At 43.6% G+C, this 20,025-nt stretch overlaps 1 protein-coding gene across 5 annotated transcripts in view; it reads left to right on the plus strand.

Moving 5' to 3' along the window:
- Window positions 1-19,503, plus strand: part of Kdm5c (lysine demethylase 5C) — a 40,041-nt gene extending 20,538 nt beyond the window's left edge. For 2 of the 5 annotated variants that reach the window (XM_059250250.1, XM_059250251.1), the window contains exons 13-26: window positions 7,942-8,061; window positions 8,170-8,364; window positions 11,761-11,942; window positions 12,022-12,146; window positions 12,294-12,441; window positions 13,121-13,226; window positions 13,814-14,172; window positions 14,810-14,948; window positions 15,440-15,619; window positions 15,781-15,918; window positions 16,095-16,676; window positions 16,961-17,039; window positions 17,176-17,375; window positions 17,669-18,154. In XM_059250250.1, coding sequence (XP_059106233.1) covers window positions 7,942-8,061; window positions 8,170-8,364; window positions 11,761-11,942; window positions 12,022-12,146; window positions 12,294-12,441; window positions 13,121-13,226; window positions 13,814-14,172; window positions 14,810-14,948; window positions 15,440-15,619; window positions 15,781-15,918; window positions 16,095-16,676; window positions 16,961-17,039; window positions 17,176-17,375; window positions 17,669-18,034 — 2,919 coding nt within the window. In that variant the 3' untranslated portion in view covers window positions 18,035-18,154. Of the gene's footprint in view, window positions 1-7,941; window positions 8,062-8,169; window positions 8,365-11,760; window positions 11,943-12,021; window positions 12,147-12,293; window positions 12,442-13,120; window positions 13,227-13,813; window positions 14,173-14,809; window positions 14,949-15,439; window positions 15,620-15,780; window positions 15,919-16,094; window positions 16,677-16,960; window positions 17,040-17,175; window positions 17,376-17,668 lie in introns of all 5 variants that reach the window. The other 3 variants (XM_059250252.1, XM_059250253.1, XM_059250254.1) reach the window with 2 other exon arrangements.
- The last annotated feature ends 522 nt before the right edge of the window (window positions 19,504-20,025 follow it).

The raw sequence follows: 20,025 nt of genomic DNA on the forward strand, positions 1-20,025 counted from the left end.
AGGGAGGGAGGGAGGGAGGGAGGGAGGGAGGGAGGTAGATCATTGTTTCTCAAGTGAATTTCTTCTTCCTTAACCTTATTTTCATATATGTTTGGATAATGTTTTGTAATAACTTTTAATGACATTTAATCAAGGATCAGGATATCTAGGGAATTAGACATGGAAAATTGCATCTAACAACAATAGTGCAGATAACATTCTGCAACTTGGGGGCTTTCCTTTTCCTTCTCTACCTAACCACATTTAAAGATTTCAGGACTAAGTGGTAAAGGAGAACTGCAGAGCTTAGTGTTTGGGTGTATGGTGTATATGAAGCACCACACCACCAAACAGAAAATGATCGATCATGAGCCCTTCCATTTCCACTGATTCACAAGTAGAGATTGGGTCTAACCTTTCCTCAGACTCTTTCTTCCTCATCCGTAGCATACTTCTTATCTATAATGTAAAGGAAAACTATAGGATAAAAGAGGATTTGCTTAAGGATTAGGGCAGCTAAGATACAGAGTGGGACAGGGGTCAGAGAGCTGTTCTGTACTTAACCTCTTTTAAAAACTATCACTGACATTCAGACGTGCACATTATTTCCACCTCCACAGGTGGAATTTTTTCTTGTTGATGGTTTACCAGCTTCCCTAGCCAGCTGCTGTTGCCTCGGACTGCCCTGCGCTTATAGACTGAGTAGTTCTCAGCATCTCTAGCCTCTTTGGATTGGCAGTATACATTTCAATCCACATCACCTGTGGCTTTCATGTGCCTACTTGGCAGGCCACAGTTTAGTAAGCTATGTTTAGGGCTTTGTATCATGTCATATTGTGTGTGTTGCGTCCCCACCCCACACCCCACACCCACAATACACTACGCTTCCTTTGGGAAGGCCATTTCTTTTAAAGAAGCACACTTCCTTTCCAAAAAGTGGAAAATAGGTCATTCCCTATTCCCTCCATCCTAAACATTTGTTATATTTCTGTGTTATTTTTTTTATGTAAAGTTTGATATAGTAGTAAACGGAATTTTATAATCTCTTGTATTTATGATCTAGAACTGCACTGTTCAATTTGATAGCCATTAGCCACGTGTAGCCACTGAACATTTCAAATGTGTCTAGTCCCAGACAAAATGCACTGAGTAAAAAATGGATGTAGGAATTGAAGACTTAATATTAAACAAAGAATGTAAAATATTTCACGAATACTTTTATATAACACCTACACACTGCGATGACAGCATTCTGGGGTTGTTAAATAAAAAGGTAGTTTTTTACCTGTTTCCTTTTACTTTTTTAATGTGGCTACTAAAGAATTTTAAAGTGGCCTGACTTTGTTATGTGCTGTATAATCTGAGCTGTTTGAGAAGCTGAGTCAAGAGCATCCTAAGTTCAAGACCTGCAGCTTGGTAGAACATTTGTCTAGCATACACAAGGCCCTGGGTCCAGTACTCAGTACCAGAAAAGGAAAAATATTTTTTTCTAAGCACCTTTGTGCCTGGTATATTTCTCTTGGACAGTGCTGCTGTAGTATGGTTTTATAACTGCCATTGTCTTTTTTAAAGACAGCTTTATTGCAATATGGTTTACAGTCTGTAAAAGTCACCTATTTTAATTATATAATCTAGATGTCCTTATAGAGGATTGCTGTCGTCACTGCAATCCAATTTTAAAACAATTTGCCACCCTAGAAAAACCCTCTTATACTCATTTACAGTCATTCTTCATTCTAGCCTGTAGGACTAGGCATCCACTCAATTTATTTTCTAGTTCTAGATTTGCGTTTCTTGCTAGTTTGTACAAGTAGAATACTGTTTGGTCTTTTGTGGGAGGCTTCTCTCAGTGTGTTTTCAAGGTTCATCCGTGTTGCAGCATGTATCTGAACTTCATTCTTTTTATGGCCCAGTAATGTTTACTTCACTCCGGGTTTAAATTTTTGTTGTTGTTATTTATTCATATTTCTCATTTTTCAGCCAGTGAGATGGCTCAGTGGGTCTTACCACCCAGCCTAGAGACATGAGTTTGATTCTGAGGACCCACATGGTGGAAGAAAAGAACCATATTACTCCTTTTTAATAGCTGTAGAATAGAATGACTGCTTCTTGTTTATTTTGTTGTTGAGATAGTATTGCAGTGTGTAGTAGCCCAGGCTAGCCTTAAACGCTCGGGCTGGCCTCAAACTTGTGATTCTCCTACCTCAGTCTTCCAAATGCTGGAATTGTAGGCATGTACCACCACAACTGGATAGAGGTGCTTTTTTATAACCACCACATAGGAAACGGTAAAGTAACATTGGCAAAATGAGCTTAAGAAGAAATCAGGAGCATTATTTTCCTAGGTCTGCTATCTGGGGCTTCCCTGGAACTTGGCCTTTGAATCCATGAAATTAGAAAGTCTGGGAGTAGATTGTTCAACAGATATTGCTGAAGTTCTTTCTGTGTGCAAGGTCACTGGTTACCACCCTGAAGGTCAATAAAGTAATTCCTGCCTTGGGTGTGTACACATGAGTGGAAGACAGAACATTAAACAATTAAAATAAGTTGAGAGACATCATAGAACAGCAGACTGGGCCATTTAGGACTGGGGTATCTGGATCAGGTTTGTAAAAGTATTTATACCAAGAAGTTTCACAAAAATTTTAAAGATGAACATCCAATGCCCAATGCACAGTCCTTGATAAAAGAGTAAGAATTTGCCTGCCTGCCAGACTCATGACTTCTTTATCCATGTAGTCATGGAGTTTATTCCAGAGGGGCTTGGGCAAGGCATGCCATGGTCAAAGTTAGATTTTTTTTTTTTTTTTTGCCATGGTCAAAGTTAGATTTATTTTTTTTTTTTAAACAAAACATTTCTGGTGATTGCTGATGGAGGCCATAGCAATTATAAAAGCAAGAAATGTTTCAAGACTTACTGCTTTAAGAAGAAAATGTGATGGTGATACATTATTAATGGGAAGATTTATATTAGATGTTGATTTACCTCAAATTATTCTGGAGTACTAGCAGAGGAATTACTAGGCTGAAATAACCTAGTTTATTGATATGTATTAGCAGGTTAATGAGCTGTATGTATAGTTCAGAGATCATGGCTTTAATTGTTAGCACCAAGTAAATAATAATAAACAAAAGAAAGAAAATGCTTTTCTGAGAGAATTTGATTCTTATCCTGGTACTTAATCCTTTTACTGTGTATTGGCTAGCATTGAATGTTCATCTTTAAACATTTTGTGAAACTTCTTGGTTAAAGAAACAAATTAAAACAGCTGGCGATGGTGGCGCATGTCTTTAATCCCAGCACTCTGGAGGCAGATGCCGGTGCTACACAGAGAAACCCTGTCTCGGATTTGGGGTGGGGGGGCAAATTAAACCTATAAATGGCTCCTTCCACTCCTTATTGAAACCCAGTAAAGTGACAAAAAGGGATTTAAAAAAAAAAAAAAGATAAATCATAGAGGTGAGAAAACAGAATAAATTGTAGAGGTGGAGAGACAATGATAAAATTTTTTTAATTGACATTTTAAAGATTCTTTTTAGGTTTGTATGAGTTTTTCCTGCATGTATATATATGTACACACACACACACAAATACACATGCACACAAATGTGTGTTCCTGATGCCTGAGGAAGTCAGAAGGCATCAGATCCCCAGAACTGACTAGTTACAGAAGGTCGTGAGCTACCGTGTAGGTGCTTGGAATCAAACCTGAGTCTTTTATAAGAGCAACAAATGCTCTTAACCATTGAGCTATCTTTCCAGCCCCAACAATAAAATTCTTGACACTAGAGAGCAGACAGTACAGTTCAGTCTTTTTTTTTTTTAAGTTAGATTTATTTTACTTTCATTCATGTATATGTGTGGCTGTGTGTGTGTGTGTGTGTGTGTGTGTGTGGAGGTGGGTGCCCTTGGAGGCCAGTAGAAGATGTTTTAATCCCCTGGACCTGGAGTTACAGGAGGTTATGAGCTGCCTGATGTGGGTACTGGGAACCTGACTCAAGTCTTCAGTTAGAACAAGTGCTCTTAACTACTGAGCCATCTCTCCAGCCCTGATCAATTGAATGTTAAGCTACTACTGAGAACGTATGAGAACCAACTTTATAATCACTTAAGGGTTATACTCAGCAGAACCTGGCATTCTGAGGGTAGTGATGGATGGGTTCATATCTGTATAAGAAACTGAGATTCCCATCATTTGTGTCTGATAATGTGACATTGCCTCACTTCAGAGAGGGCTGAGATCTCCTAGGTACAGTTAGTACAGTTAAAGGTAGAATTGGGGTAAAAATAGTAGAATTCACCTTTGTGTACATACTGGATTCCTGACCACCTTCCTCCACTAGGCTGTTAGCTTGCTGACAGCTGGGCCATTTTCTGCAGACAGAAAGTATGAGTATTTTTTAAGAGGGAAGGGGAGTTTGGGAATCTGACTAGTGTAAGAAGAAGAAGAAGAAGAAGAAGAAGAAAAAAAACTCTAGAATTTCCCAAACTAAATGGTTTATCCAGATCATCCATCCTTCAGTGAAGCTCACAAGTTGATAAATGTCACCTATGTACTTTCTTGGAGCTTCCATTCAGCCTTTTTTGTCTCAAAAATAAGTAGGCACCAGGCGGTGGTGGCACACGACTTTAATCCCAGCACTCGGGGGCCAGAGCCAGGCAGATCTCTGTGTGTTCGAGGCCAGCCTGATCTACAGAGTGAGATCCAGGACAGGAACCAAAACTACACAGAGAAACCCTGTCTCGGAGGGGAAAAAAAAAGTAGGCAACCACAGATTATCTTATCCAGTAATCAAAATGAAACAAAAACTCTAGGAAAAAAAATAGAGAGCCGGACGGTGGTGGCGCATGCCTTTAATCCCAGCACTCGGGAGGCAGAGCCAGGCGGATCTCCGTGAGTTCGAGGCCAGCCTGGTCTACAGAGCGAGATCCAGGAAAGGCACAAAGCTACACAGAGAAACCCTGTCTCAAAAAACAAAAAAAACAAAATAGAACCAAATAGTGAGAAAGCAACTTGGAGGAATAGGCTAGGCAGGGAGGGGTAAACTTTAAAAGGAAAACAAACCCCATTAATACATTCAAATGTCTATTATTTTGCTTTCTGTAGTTTTAGTTATCTGTGGTCAATTGCAGCCCAAAAATATTTAGTAAGAAATTGCAGAAGTGAACACTTGTTTAATAAAAATGAGATGCTATTCTGAGTAGAATGATGAGATCTCATGTTACTATGTTCTGTCCTACTTGAGGCATTAATCATTCATCAGTTTGTCCAATGTACCACGCTCTAGATGCTACCCATATTGTTAGTCACTGAGTCTGTCTTGGTTATTAGATTGGCTGCCAAGTTATGGTAGTGTTTGTTTTCAAACAACCTTTGTTTTACCTAATGTCTGTAAGTGCAAGAGAGATGTAGAGAGGTCAGATATGACAGAGAAGCTATAAAGTTTTTTTGTTGTTGTTGTTTGTTTTGTTTTGTTTTTTTCTCTGTGAAAAGTTTCAACTTAAGGAAAGAAAAAACATATGCTGGGGTTGCTAAGATCTGTAAAAGGGAAAAATATGGTGCCAGTTTTATTGTCATATTGCAGATTATAAAAGGTACATTGTCAAGATCGAGAGGTCCCATCAAATTCCTATTTGTATGTATGTGTAAGAAAAATGACATTATATGTGGGGTTAGGTTCTCTCTGGGGCTTCCACTGAGAGTCTTGAATAAGTGAAACTGCAAACCTGAAGAGCAGTATGCTGTTTTAAACAGCATAAAGAGAACACCGGGCAGTGGTGGCACAGGGAGGCAGGCAGGCAGATCTCTGTGAGTTCAAGGCCAGCCTGGTCTACAGAGTGAGTTACAGGATATCCAGAGCGACACAGAGAAATTCTCTCTCTCTCTCTCTCTCTCTCTCTCTCAAAAAAAAAAAAAAAGTGCATGTAGAGAACATGCTGAGCTCTTGGGACATTGAAATTTTGATAACAAAAGTGAAATCCAAAAGATGAGGGCATAGAAAATAAGTACTTGAAATAATAGAATGAAAAGATAAAAATGAGAAAAGGTAGAAAAAATTGTAGCATCTATATAGTAAGATTAATATTCAAATGACAGAAATTAAGAGTAAACAAATGGTAGAATTATTAATAAAATTATTGAAATTTTTAAAAATGAGATTATTCTTATTTTATATGTATGGGTGTCTTGCTTGCATGTATGTCTGTACACGATGTGCATTACGGGTACCTGTGAAGGCCCAAAGACGGCGTTGGATCTGCAGGAATTGGGATTGCAGAAATTTGTTAGTCACCATATGAGTGTTGGTTATTGAACCTGGTTCCTCTGGAAAGTAGTCAGTGCTCTTACAGCCGAGCCACCTCTCTAGCCCTAAAGAAAATTTTCTTGAAGGATTGTTTCTTGAATCAAAGTGGCCACCTAGTTAGTATACAAATAAGACAGATCTATACCAAGATATATATTGTGAATATTTTTTGTCAAACACTGAGAGCAGAATTGTATAAGCATCTTGAAGAAGAAACAGGTTTAATTCAGAATTCTTTTAACAGCACTGAAATCTAAAAGACTTCAGAAAGAGTTCAAAATGAGCTGGGCATGGTGATACACACCTGTAATCTCAGTAGTTGTGAAAATCGAGTAGGAGACTTGCCTCAAGTTCAAGGCTTCCCTGGACTATATACCGAATACTTGGCCAGCCAGGCTAGGGTAGTAAGACCCTGTCTTAAACAACAAAAGCCCTTCAAAATGATTTTCATTTTGGAATTCTATATGTAGTTAAGTGTAAGAGTTAGACTAAACACCTCCCTTCCAAATAAGCTGTTTCTGACCATGTTCAAACACAGCAAAGGAATAAATCAACAAAGAGTGTAGGATCTAGAAAATGAGATCTGTCACAGGATCTAGGGAAGAGAAGTGGTTCAGATGAGAAAGATAGGAAATCTACATGAAGCTGGATGTGTTGATACACACCTGTAATCCCAGTACTGGCTTGGCTGAAGCAGGATTGTGAGTTCAAGGCTAGTCTAGGCTACATATGTAATAATACCCCCATATCCAAAAGCAAAATCCTCAAAAAAACAAAGCTGAGAGACTTACAGAAAGGTAAAAAATGTATAGGAAAGGATGTTTGGGCTTCTTATCAGAAAGTTAGGGTTCAAGTTAGTATATGTGTAGAAAACTAAGCAAATTGATGAAATGGATGCTGTCCTCTGAAGCTGGAGTTATAGGTGGTTATGAGCCACCAGTGTGGGGCTGGGAACCCAACTCAGGTTCTCTGCAAGAGCAGTGAACGTTCTTAACTGTTATGCCATCTTTCTAGCCAGATAATGCTACTTTTTTCTTTTCTTTTTCTTTCTTTTTTTTTTTTTTTTTCTGAGGCAGGGATTAAATGTGTGCCCCACCATGCCTGGCTGACGATGCTACTTTTAATATTTTTAATATAGTCCAGATCCATATTATTATTTTGAGACAGGGTTTCTCTGTGTAGCCCTGGCTGTCCTGGTGCTGAGATTAAAGACATGTGCCACCACTGCCAGGCTCAGATCCATATTATTTAGAGTGGTTTAGGCTAATATTCAAATAATCAGAAGAGATGAACATGGGAAAGAGACATAACAGCACCTGCTGGTTTTATAACCAATATCATAGAAACATTTGACTCTCCAAACCGTGTAATAAAACGAATGACTATTAAAGTGAAATCATGGTCATCTTAGTGGAAAGTGATATTTATAATTTTATTAAAATATTAACAGGAAAGTTGAAGTGATTTGATGCATATATTTTCTACCTCTTGTGACTCGAATCACCTTTCAGAACAGAGGCCTGGGATTCTGTTGTCATACTCTGTTCCCTGAAACTTCCCTTTGTCTCCTTTAGGACCCTGCTCTTAGGTCAGGTTGCTGACAACTGGAAAACCTCGATTTATCTCAGTGGTCTTAGCCTTCTTTTCCCCCCTTAGGTTGTTCGAACAAACCAGTGTGCAGGAGAATTCGTCATCACTTTTCCTCGTGCTTACCACAGTGGTTTCAACCAAGGCTACAATTTCGCTGAGGCAGTCAACTTTTGTACTGCTGACTGGGTAAGTCTGGAGTGTGGTAGCTGGTAAGGAGAAGCAGAAAGGTTGTGGGGAAGCCAAGGCACCGCTTCCTTCAGGCTTGGCTAAGTTCAACTTTGAACCTGTCCACAGCTGCCTGCTGGGCGCCAGTGCATTGAGCACTACCGCCGCCTACGAAGATACTGTGTATTTTCTCATGAGGAGCTTATTTGCAAGATGGCTGCCTGCCCCGAGAAGCTGGATCTGAACCTAGCAGCAGCTGTACATAAAGAGATGTTCATTATGGTGCAGGAGGAGCGGCGTCTACGAAAGGCTCTACTGGAAAAGGTGAGTGGTAGTGCTTTTGATCAGGCATCCTAGCCTGGTAAAGGTTGAGGAAGACAAGGGTAACTTCCAGGGATAGATGTAGCCTTTATTCTTGGAGTGTAGTGAAAAGAGCTAAGTACACCTGAATTGAAAACCACATTCTATTCTCAATGCTTACAGTGCCTGGCAACATTACACAAATCAGTTTATTTCACTGAGGGTAAGCTTCCTCATCTAAAAAATGGGGAATTCTGTTTGTCTTTTTAGGTACCTAAGTGATTTATGGATATTTGTTCAATAATAGCAGACTGTGGTTATAGATGCTATGACCCTTATGCAAATGACCCACTAAAATAGGCAGGTATACGAAACCCCTGTTGCTGATCATTTTGGTCATTTCATCAAGTTACTTAAAATGTGATAGTCTCGATTTCTCACCTTGTAAAAAGGTAATAAATTCCTAAGCTTGATTTTGTTTATTTTCAAGACAGACTTTCTCTGTGTAACAGACTTGGTGTTCTGGAACTTGCTCTGTAGACCAGGCTGGCCTCTAACCCAGAGATCTGCCTGTCTCTTCATCCCAAGTGCTGGGATCAAAGGCATGGGCCACCACACCCAGATTATGTTGTGTTTATAATGGTAGTTATAAAGCTTGAGTGAGTTGATACTTGTAAAAGAATCTATTATTACCCTTGCAATGTAGTAGCTGCTAATGTTAGTAGTATTAATGCATGAAGAAAATGAAGTGTGGACTGTTTCTTAGGAAATTCTGTTTTATTTACTTAATTTTATTTACTTAATTTACAAAAGATTTACTTAATTTTTTGATCCTTCTTCACAATTTCCTGAGTCCTGAGATTAATAGGTATGCTCCACCATACCTAGTTGTTCTCTTGAATTTCATTTTTAATATTTTTGTTGTTGTTGTTGTAATTTATTTACGGCTGTGTGTAATGGTGCACACCTTTAATTCCAGCATTCCAGTGGCAGAGGCAGAGGCAGGCAGCTCTCTATGAATTTGAGAAAGGCCTGGTCTATATAGTAAGTTCCAGGCCAGCCAAGGCTACATAATAAGATCCTGTCTCAAATGCAGGGGGAAGTTCTATTTATTTTTATGTGTATGGGTATTTTGCCTGTACATATGTGAGTGCGGTGTGTGTATGCAGTATATAAAGAGGGGTATTAGATCCCCAGGATCTGAAATTACAGATAGTTGAGCTGCCATGTGGGTACTGGGAACTGAACCTAGGTTCTCTGCAACAGCAGCAAGTGTTCTTAACTGCTGAGTCATCTTTCCAGCACCCTCAGCTATTTTCTTAATTTCCAATGTTCCATTAACTTGGGTAAAATAATGTTATCTAATAGAAAGTGATCCTACTTCAATAGGTTTTCCATAAGCATGTGTCAGTTGTGTGTGGCTGAGTGGCTATTGTTATAACTGCCTGGTTAGGGAACTGCTGTAATGAGTATCCTCTATGAGATGATGTAGAAGGTTTAGTATTATAGCTTAGTGGCAGAATGCTACCTAGCATGTGGAAGATAACTGGTTTGATCCCCAGCATTGCAAAAGAAAGAAAAGATTACAAAGGAATGCTGGTCCTAAGGGATCCTGAGAGGCCTGTTTTTGGGGCAATGCATTTTTAGTTTAAAGTTCATATATAGGCTGGTTATGGTAGTGCATGCCTATAATCTCAGCATTTAGCAAGCAGGGAGAAGAGGATTGCCCTAAGTTTCAGGCCAGCCCAGGCTACATAGCAAGGCTTGTCTTCAAACATACACACATAAATATACACTCATAATTTTGCTGTGTTAAATATGGGCCAAGTTTCAGCTATAGTGATGTTGGAAGGCTGGGGCTTCTCATTTGTTGTATTGATTGGTAAATCTCTTCACTTTTTCAAGTACTTACTCTCTATGTTGTTAAATGATGGCCCCATGCTATGCCACAGTATGAAAAGAAACAAAATGAAGGTTGAAAGAAAAGAGACCTACTACCTTCCCATTTGGACAGAATTTTGAACAATTGGCACTTAACACAGAGATGGGTTCTGACACCCTAATCTTGAGATCCTTAAGATATGATGTGTGTTTTTGAGTATTTCTTTGGAGATGACTTAGTATGTATGTATACATGTCTGTGATCTGAGAACTCTAGGGGCTTCACCCTTCCAGCATTCTCTAGCTTTGGATTCAAAATTGCAGTCAAATCCTCACTTTGACAAGCTGTGGCTTTCTCTGCTATCCTTTAGTAAAATGAGATGTGCTTATGTGATGCGTATTCTTACCTAAATACTAGAGCTAATAATATTTGTTGAGTACTTCATAATTCATAGTGTTAATATATATTAAGTTCTTAATTGAAATACTTAGAACAATCCAGCAAGGATGTTAGTTACTGCTGACAAGAGAAGCAAACAGATCCAGAAGATTGAAATCATATTCTCGTGATGAATAGGCTATCACAGCCGTGTTAGCAGCAGTCTGTTTTTAAAGTTGGTATGTAAGACAAAACTATTGGAGCCAGCATTTCTTCTTAAAATTCCTAAAGTTGCTCATAACTGTTGTCTTTCAGTGACTCCAACATATTAGCATATTTGGCTTTTCTTCATTTTAGGCATGGATTGCTTTTTTTAAATAAAACAAAACATGCAGTTGTTTCTGTAAGCCCTATTGGTGCCCAGTGTTTCCATTCGCTAAGCAATAGTTTCTGGAACAGTAAATGTTGAGTGACTGAAGCCAGCATTGTTTCCTAGGACAGACCTTCTTCCATTTCCACCTCTCTGCTGCTTAGTCCACACTCTTTCTCTCTCTCACTTACAGGCCCTTTGTTCTCATTCTAATCTTTTTTGTTTCTTTCTGTTTTAAATATTTAATTGTTTCTTTCATTATTGGGTGGGTGCATGTGCAGTGATGAGCCTGTGGAGGTCAGAGGACAACCTTTTGAGAATCCATTTTCTCCTTCCACCTAAAAACATGTCTTCTGGGAATTGAACTCAGCTTGCCAGGCTTGTGCAAACAAGTGCCTTCACCTGCTGAGTCATCTCGCTTGTCCTTGGTTTTGTGAGACAAACAGCTTGCTGGCATTGAGTTCACAATAATCCTTCTGCCTCAGCCTTCTGAATGCTAAATTATAAACATTTGTCATGATGCCTAGCTCCTAATCAGAATCTCACCCAGATTTATCTATCTTTATAATTTTTTTTGTCCTGAAGTCCACATTGATCTGATCAATTCTGATTCATCTGAACCCCTGCTTTGAGATTGTGGACTTGACAGAGGGCAGGTGTGATGTGAAGTTTGCCTTCTGATCTCCATGACCATCATCGTAGATTTAAGTTACTCTGTGATAGCTGAGATGGGGGTTTCTGCCACCCTGTCTGCTTCTGAATAATGAATGTGTGGATTGTATGCCCCCAGGGTATCACCGAGGCTGAGCGAGAGGCTTTTGAGCTGCTTCCAGATGATGAACGTCAGTGCATAAAGTGCAAGACCACGTGTTTCCTATCTGCCCTGGCTTGCTATGACTGTCCAGATGGCCTTGTCTGCCTTTCTCACATCAATGACCTCTGCAAGTGCTCCAGTAGCCGGCAGTACCTTCGGTAAGTCTAGGGCCTACCTGAAGGAAGTTAGGAGAGTGCAAAGTTGGGCTACAACATGCTTTTTCCCGTCCTTTTCCAGGTATCGATATACCTTGGACGAGCTGCCTGCCATGCTGCATAAACTGAAAGTTCGAGCTGAATCCTTTGACACCTGGGCTAACAAAGTACGAGTAGCCCTGGAGGTGGAAGATGGGCGGAAGCGCAGTGAGTGATTATGCGGGTAGGGCGGTAGGGGTGGGGTTGGAGGGACTCTACAGACAAGTTCTGTTGTCTTTGCTTCTGTATCCCTGGCCTTTTCCCTCTGCCTTTACATAATGCTGCCTACTTCTTGTTGCTCTCATTTTCCTCCAGGCCTTGAAGAACTGAGAGCACTAGAATCTGAGGCCCGTGAGCGAAGGTTTCCTAACAGTGAGCTGCTACAGCGACTGAAGAACTGCCTGAGTGAGGCAGAGGCTTGTGTGTCCCGGGCTCTGGGACTGGTCAGTGGCCAGGAAGCAGGGTATGTTGGTGTGAGGTGTTGCAGCACAGATAGCTTGCTGCTACTGAAAAGTATGTTACAGTGGGTGGGTTGTGAATACAGGTGGGTCCATGGAACAGTAGCAGGAAATTGCCAAGTGGGAGATGGTCTGGGAAGTACTGCAGAGTGCAAGACAGGCAACTTTTCGTGGAGGAGAGCCTTAGCAATAAGAAAACTTAGAAGTGTTTATTTTATCAGTGTCTAGAAGATTTGAGAGGTAGGTTGAGGGATTTTGTGGGCAGGAAAGAGTGTGGGAGGTTTAGGGACTAGAACAGGACACAAGAAAACCTGAACATAGTTGCAGTAGAGGGTGGATTGTGAAGTCTAAGAGCTGGCGCTGTAACTTAATGCTTACCTAGTATATGCAGCTCTGGGTTCTAGCTCTGGCTCCATGCGAGTTAGTGGAGGATGGAAAGTCTGCCTTATGTTATCATCGGTTAGTTTATAAGCTCCTTCACCCTCCAGCTGTTTCTCTCTCTCCGTCTATCCCTTCGTCGTATCAATATGCTTAGATTTGAAAACTCTCCCTGTAGCCAGGGCATTTGTGGGAACATTAAGGTACAAGATCAAAGTAGAACAGATATGGTGAGGAATGGTTTGGGCACAAATGGAAGGAGGGACCTGGGTTTGGATCTGAAATCTCACACATGAAACTCCATAGCCCCGACAGGGTGGCTGGTCTGCAGATGACCCTGGCAGAGCTACGGGCTTTTCTGGGCCAGATGAACAACCTGCCTTGTGCCATGCACCAGATTGGGGATGTCAAGGTAAGGAGAGGTGGGCTTAGGTAAGATGGAGTGCATGTGTGAGAAATTGTGGGAAGTATGGGCAAGTTTTTAGATTTGGGACTTGGGACAGGGAGCAGGGATGTAAGTACAAGATGCTGAGTCAAGAGAGGGTTTGCCCGAGGAAGTAAAAGAGGAGGTAATAAAGGTGTTTGTTGGGCCCTGAAACAATGAATAAAGTTTATACAAATAAAAGTAGGATGGAGAAGACAGGGACCCCAGAGTGAGCATGAAGGTTTATATAGCGTAGCACTTCTTAGGGTAGAAGATCTCTTAGTGCTTTGAGAACAGAATCCTATGTAAAGATAAAGTAAAAGTACAAAGGTTTGATCAATCATGTATAAAAGTGCCTAGGAATGTGCATTTTAATATATTCCCCAGGGCATCGTAATGAGCAGTCAAGTGCTGAAGGAGCTACTGTTTTAGAGTTCAGAGAACCAGAGTTCAGTCCATGGTAGATCTCCTTTTCTCAGAAGGTTGTGTTGGGAGGCGCTGGAGCAAGGATGTGTAGTGGGGCCTCTTAAGTGGCCTCAACTGAAGGGTTTGTTCTTCATCCTGTATTTTGGTAGGGTATTCTGGAACAGGTAGAAGCCTACCAGTCTGAGGCCCGTGAGGCCCTGGTCTCACAGCCCTCCAGTCCAGGGCTACTGCAGTCCCTGTTGGAGAGAGGGCAGCAGCTGGGGGTAGAGGTACCTGAAGCCCAGCAGCTCCAGCGGCAGGTGGAACAGGCGCGGTGGCTGGATGAGGTAAAACGCACGCTGGCTCCCTCTGCCCGAAGGGGTACCCTGGCCACCATGCGGGGACTGTTGGTTGCGGGCGCCAGTGTAGCCCCTAGCCCTGCTGTGGATAAGGCCCAGGCAGAGCTTCAGGAGCTGCTGACCATCGCTGAACGCTGGGAAGAGAAAGCTCACCTCTGCCTGGAGGCCAGGTAAGTCCAGCCCTCCCTGCTATTCTTTACCTTCAAAATTTAGTGGAGAATCTGAAAAGAATGGCTGTGGGTGGCTTTGGGCGTCACACCTACCCCTACCCTATGTAGGTATATTGAGTTTCTCTGCTCTTTTGTTCCTTGTCTTGTTCTTTTTTTTCTTTTTAAATCTGTATACATAGAGGCAGAGGTAGGCTGATGGAAAAGCAGAGAACAGATGAGTGTGTGTGTGTGTGTGTGTGTGTGTGTGTGTGTAGCCCAGTACCAATAGGCCAGCATATATGCATGCTCAGAAGCGCAGGAAACAAGTGGATGAGTGGATATAGGTTAAAAAGATGCCACACACGTGAGGTGTCTGACAGATTTCAACCATAGGATATGTAAGTGGTTAATATGTGAGCTTCTAGCAGGCTGACAGTGGTAAACATAGGTACAAAAGCTATGGCGGAGGATATATGGGTACATGCAATCTGAAGAAACCAGATCCTGGCAACCATCTTTACCAACATAAAATCTCAGAAGTGTAACAAGAGGGAACAAGAGCCCAGCTGTATATGGCTACCGATCAGGCTGGGCTCTGATCTACAGGCTATGCCAAACTGGCCTGCTCCCCCGCCCCTTCTTTTGTTGTTGTTTTTAGGCAGAAGCATCCACCAGCCACACTTGAGGCCATAATCCATGAAGCAGAAAACATCCCTGTTCACCTGCCCAATATCCAGTCTCTCAAGGAGGCTCTTGCTAAGGCCCGGGCGTGGATTGCTGATGTGGATGAGATCCAAGTAAGGACCTCCCCATCCACACCTAGACCTTCTATGTAGCAGGAAGAGATGATATACAGCCTTATGCTCTGTTTGCATGGCTAGAGAGAGGATTGAGGTACCACATATTGTAAGGAGGCAAAATGCGTTTACAGAGCAATGTTCTTGAGAGAGGGATTTAGGAGGCTGGCCTGAAGGAAGTGGGGTTCTGGTCAGGGTGAGGATGATAGAACATGAGAGTAGAAAAGGACAGGTACCTACCTGGCAGTAGGTAGAAAGGAAGACCACAAAAGCATAGCTAGTCTGGTATCCCTGAAGACTGACTGGCTGCTTTGACTGAGCCAGTGAGTAGATGCAGGTGTCATGTATGGTAGAGGGTACTCCTGAGGACAGTGTCAGTTGTTTCTGCTTTGAGACTATGAGGGCAGACCGTCTTCCCAGCTCAGGCCAGACATGGAGAATTCATAGATAATTGCAAGTTCATCTTGCCTTTCTCTCTTGCCTGTGCCTAGAATGGTGACCACTACCCCTGCCTGGATGACTTGGAGGGCCTGGTAGCTGTGGGTCGGGACCTCCCTGTGGGGCTGGAGGAACTGAGACAGCTGGAGCTGCAGGTACTGACAGCACACTCCTGGAGAGAGAAGGCCTCCAAGACCTTTCTCAAGAAGAACTCCTGCTACACGTTACTGGAGGTGAGGCCCAGCGCTTTTACCTACATCCTCTTCTTGCTTGGACTAGCTGTTTCGACGTAGTTTACATGAGAATAAGAGTTGTTGAGCGGGCACGGGGGAGGGGAGGAGAAGGTAAGGGAGGTAGGGAAGCATGGTCATTTGCCTCTGTCTGCCTGCCTCAGGTGCTCTGCCCGTGTGCAGACGCCGCCTCAGACAGCACCAAACGCAGCCGGTGGATGGAGAAGGAGCTGGGGTTGTACAAATCTGACACAGAGCTGTTGGGGCTGTCTGCGCAGGACCTCAGGGACCCAGGCTCTGTGGTAAGAAGCTTAGCTACAGATGGGTAAAGAGCCTGGTGACGATTGTCTGAACCTTGTGACCATGGGCAGACCACTTGCTCCCTGAGCTCAGTTTTCCTGGTTTGGGAGTGGGGTGTTGAGGCCAGAGAATGAAGGAATCAGGTTGTTTACGTTCTTCCCCTTCTTGGGCACGGCAGATCGTGGCCTTCAAAGAGGGGGAGCAGAAGGAGAAGGAAGGGATCCTGCAGCTTCGTCGCACCAACTCAGCCAAGCCAAGTCCACTGGCCTCATTGACTGCAGCCTCCTCTACAGCCTCTATCTGCGTGTGTGGGCAAGTGCCAGCTGGGGTGGGAGCTCTGCAGTGTGACCTGTGTCAGGACTGGTTCCATGGGCGGTGTGTGACGGTACCCCGCCTCCTCAGCTCCCAGAGGCCCAGTCTTACCTCATCCCCACTGCTGGCCTGGTGGGAATGGGACACCAAATTCTTGTGCCCTCTGTGTATGCGATCACGGCGCCCACGCTTGGAAACCATCCTGGCACTGCTGGTAGCCCTACAGAGACTGCCTGTGCGGCTGCCTGAGGGTGAGGCTCTACAGTGTCTCACAGAGAGAGCCATCAGCTGGCAAGGCCGTGCCAGACAGGTTTTGGCCTCTGAGGAAGTGACTGCTCTGTTGGGACGACTGGCTGAACTTCGTCAACGGCTGCAGGCTGAATCCAAGCCTGAGGAATCCCTTGCTTACTCTTCAGATGCTGGAGAGGGCTCTGGCAATATGCCTAAGGTGAGCTTCTTAGCCCAGCTCTTAAGCTCAGATTTCTGTCCCCTGGCCTGCACGTAGGCTCTAGCTCTGTCCCTGTGCTCCAGTTTTAACTCTCCTTTGGCCCAGCCTTTTTGTTCCATCCTCTATCTGTCCACACTCCTAGACCCTGCTCTCTGCGGGCACCCCATGTTTGCCCTTCCTCCAGTAGGTAGAGTCTTTCAGGTTTGGCGTGGGTGAAGGAAGAGTAGGGCCTGGCTCTTCAGTTCAGTTACCCCCTGCCTTTTCCTGATCTTGATATTTGATAGGTCCAGGGGCTGTTGGAGAATGGGGACAGTGTGACCAGTCCTGAAAAGGTAGCCACAGAGGAGGGCTCAGGTAAGAGAGGTAGGTCTAGCTATAGTGTGAGTGGGATGTTGAATGGATATTATCAGTGTGGCCCCTGATGTCCTCAGCTCTGTTATAGTGGTATAGGATAAGACCAAGGACAGCCTCTAATTCAGCCTATCTCCACAACTTCCAGATCTGGAGCTGCTATCCTCACTATTACCACAGTTGACTGGCCCTGTGTTGGAACTGCCTGAGGCAACCCGAGCCCCACTGGAGGAACTTATGATGGAGGGGGATCTGCTTGAGGTGACCCTAGATGAGAATCATAGCATCTGGCAGCTGCTGCAGGCTGGGCAGCCTCCAGACTTGGAGAGGGTCCACACACTTCTGGAGGTAAGGAGAGGAGTCATTGACATAGCCAACTCAGGCCAAGTAGGCCGGGAGCTCTCAGGCCCTGACTACTTGCCTGTGCTTGTCTTTTGGAAGGGGGAGAGTAGATAGGATCTTGTTATGTAGCCCTGACTGGTCTGGTAACTTGCTAGCTATATATATATATATATATAGTCCAGGCTGGCCTTGAACTCATGGCGGTCTTCCTGCCTTAGCTATGCAAGTGCTGGAATTATAGGCATGCACCACCAGGCCTCATTTTAAAAACCTGTCTTTTTTGCCTTTTGTATTCACAGCTGGAGAAGGCAGAGCGCCATGGGAGTCGGACACGAGGCCGAGCCCTAGAGAGGAGGCGGCGGAGGAAGGTGGATCGGGGTGGGGAGGCTGATGATCCAGCCCGAGAGGAGCTAGAGCCAAAGAGGGTACGGAGCTCAGAACCAGAAGCCGAGGAAGTCCAGGAGGAAGAGGAGCTGGAGGAGGAGACTGGGGGTGAGGTCCCTCCTGTACCCTTCCCCACCAATGGCAGCCCCAGCACCCAAGAGGACCAGGATGGCTTAGAACCAGTGTTAGAGGCTGGTTCAGACACCTCAGCCCCTTTCTCTACTCTGACTTCCCAGCTGTTGATGTCCTGCCCACAGCAGCCATCTCGGCAACAATTGTGACAGTGGCTGAGCCTAGCACAGACCCCAACAAAGATCCTTCCTTGGCCTCAAGGATCCTTTCTGACCATCAAGCCTGCTTCTTGGAGGTGGGCGGGTAGGTGGAGAGACTCCCCCCTCACCACCATCCCCAAGACCGTGACTTTTATATTCTGACTCCAAGGTATTGTTCAGACCTCAGCTCCTGGGGGCCGGCCCCTGGAGTCCTGCGTCCCTGGTAACCTGTAACCAGCATTCCCAGACACCAGAGGCAGATAGACAGGTGGGCAGGGGGTTGACTGGGGCTAGGCCAGCACCATTCCAGAGACAAATGCAGGGCACATGCAAACTGGGGGACCTCTCCCTTCCCCCCAGTTCTGGCCCTGGGTCAGGCCATGCTACACTAACCTTCCCCCCACCCCCCCACCCCCACACTTTTGCCTCCCCCCTCCTTTTTACTTCCTTCTTCCCCTTCATCTTTCCCCTCCCCCTTACTCTTCCACCCAGGAGGAGGAAACTTCCCGTGGCTGTCCTCACTTTTTTATTTTCGATGAATTTTGTTAGGGTTGAACAGGGCTGCCTATGGTCTGAAGGCTTTTGGTGCTTGTCCACACACCCACCTCAACCCTTCCTTCCCATCCTCCTCCGTCTCCTCCTCCTGGGTTCATGCTGTAATAAAAGAAGATTGTTGGTGTGTAATTAATTTGTTCAAAGGGAGAAAAACAAAAACAAGAAACTTTTGTTCCAACTAAAGCCTATTTTAATTTTATTTTATTATTTTCCTCGTTAGAAATAAAACCCTTAGGAATGTTTTTTTGAAACCTGTTTCTGAAGTGCATTTCTCTTCCAAAGGAGAGCAGAACCTTCCTCGCCCGTTACTGGAGCAGCTACAGTGCTAGTGGTAGTGCCAGGGCCAAGGCCAGGGAGTCAGGGCTCTGAATGGGAACCTTCCCAGCTTCTCTCTAACCTTGGGAAAGATAGCCCGCCCGCCCCCAAGCCATTTCCCTGTCTTCAGACTGGTGGGCACTGATCCCTCTGGGGGATTTGCACAGCAGCTTCCCCTAGCTTTGTGCTCTTATTTTCCTGTTCTCCGGGGGACTTTTTCTTCATGGCTTTATTGAAGTATAGTTTCCATGCTATAAAGTCGAGCTGTTTTAAATATGTAATTTGATGAGTCAGACCATCCTTGATGTTTCTCTGTTAGTTTCTTTCTGCCCCTAATGAATGTGTGGTTAATTTGTAATTTCTGTGTCACTGTTAAACTGCTCTATTGAGATGAAATTTGCGTACCATACAGTTCATCCAATTCAGTATACAGTTCAGTGGCTTTTAGTATATTTCAGTCATTGAATGAACCTTCATTGCAAAAAAAATTTTAGAATGTTTTTATGGCCCTTAGAAGAAACTCCACATTCCCTAGGTGTTCCCTCCCACTCACATTTGTCTCTTCTGGACATTTTATATAAATGAAATTATACAATATGTGATCCTTTTGTGTCTGGCTTCTTTGACTTGGCATAGTAGATTCAAGCCTATTAATAGTCCTACAGTAGTTAGATTTTCACCCTTCTGAACCTGAAAGATGAAAGGACTGTGCTTGATTAGGGACTGCCTTCCTGAGGTATGTTTATACATGGTTTTGTTTGTTTGGTTGGGTTTTTTTTTTGTGGGTATCTGTATGCATTTTTCCCCCAGATAGGACCCACCAGGTTTGCATCATATTTATAAAGGGACCATAACCCTCCAAAGACTAAGAAGCATTCTTTGTAGTTCTAAGTGTTCTCTGTTCAGAGTTTACCTAGGGAATAGAGGAGGAAGTAAAAGCTTGGAGACCCTGCTTCACTCGCTAGCTTCCAGGCATCTCTGACTTCTCTAAGGTTTTTCCTCTTCTCAAGGTTATATAAGGTTTTATAGGCTAAAGTCAAGTCTTGATCGCTAGTTCAGGAACTCAGCACACCAGCACTCTTTTTGCCCTTCCTTGTTTATATGTTCAGAAGGATCATTTTGCTCCATTT

The sequence above is a fragment of the Peromyscus eremicus genome, chromosome X, assembly GCF_949786415.1.
Source record: "Peromyscus eremicus chromosome X, PerEre_H2_v1, whole genome shotgun sequence".
Classification (NCBI taxonomy): domain Eukaryota; kingdom Metazoa; phylum Chordata; class Mammalia; order Rodentia; family Cricetidae; genus Peromyscus; species Peromyscus eremicus.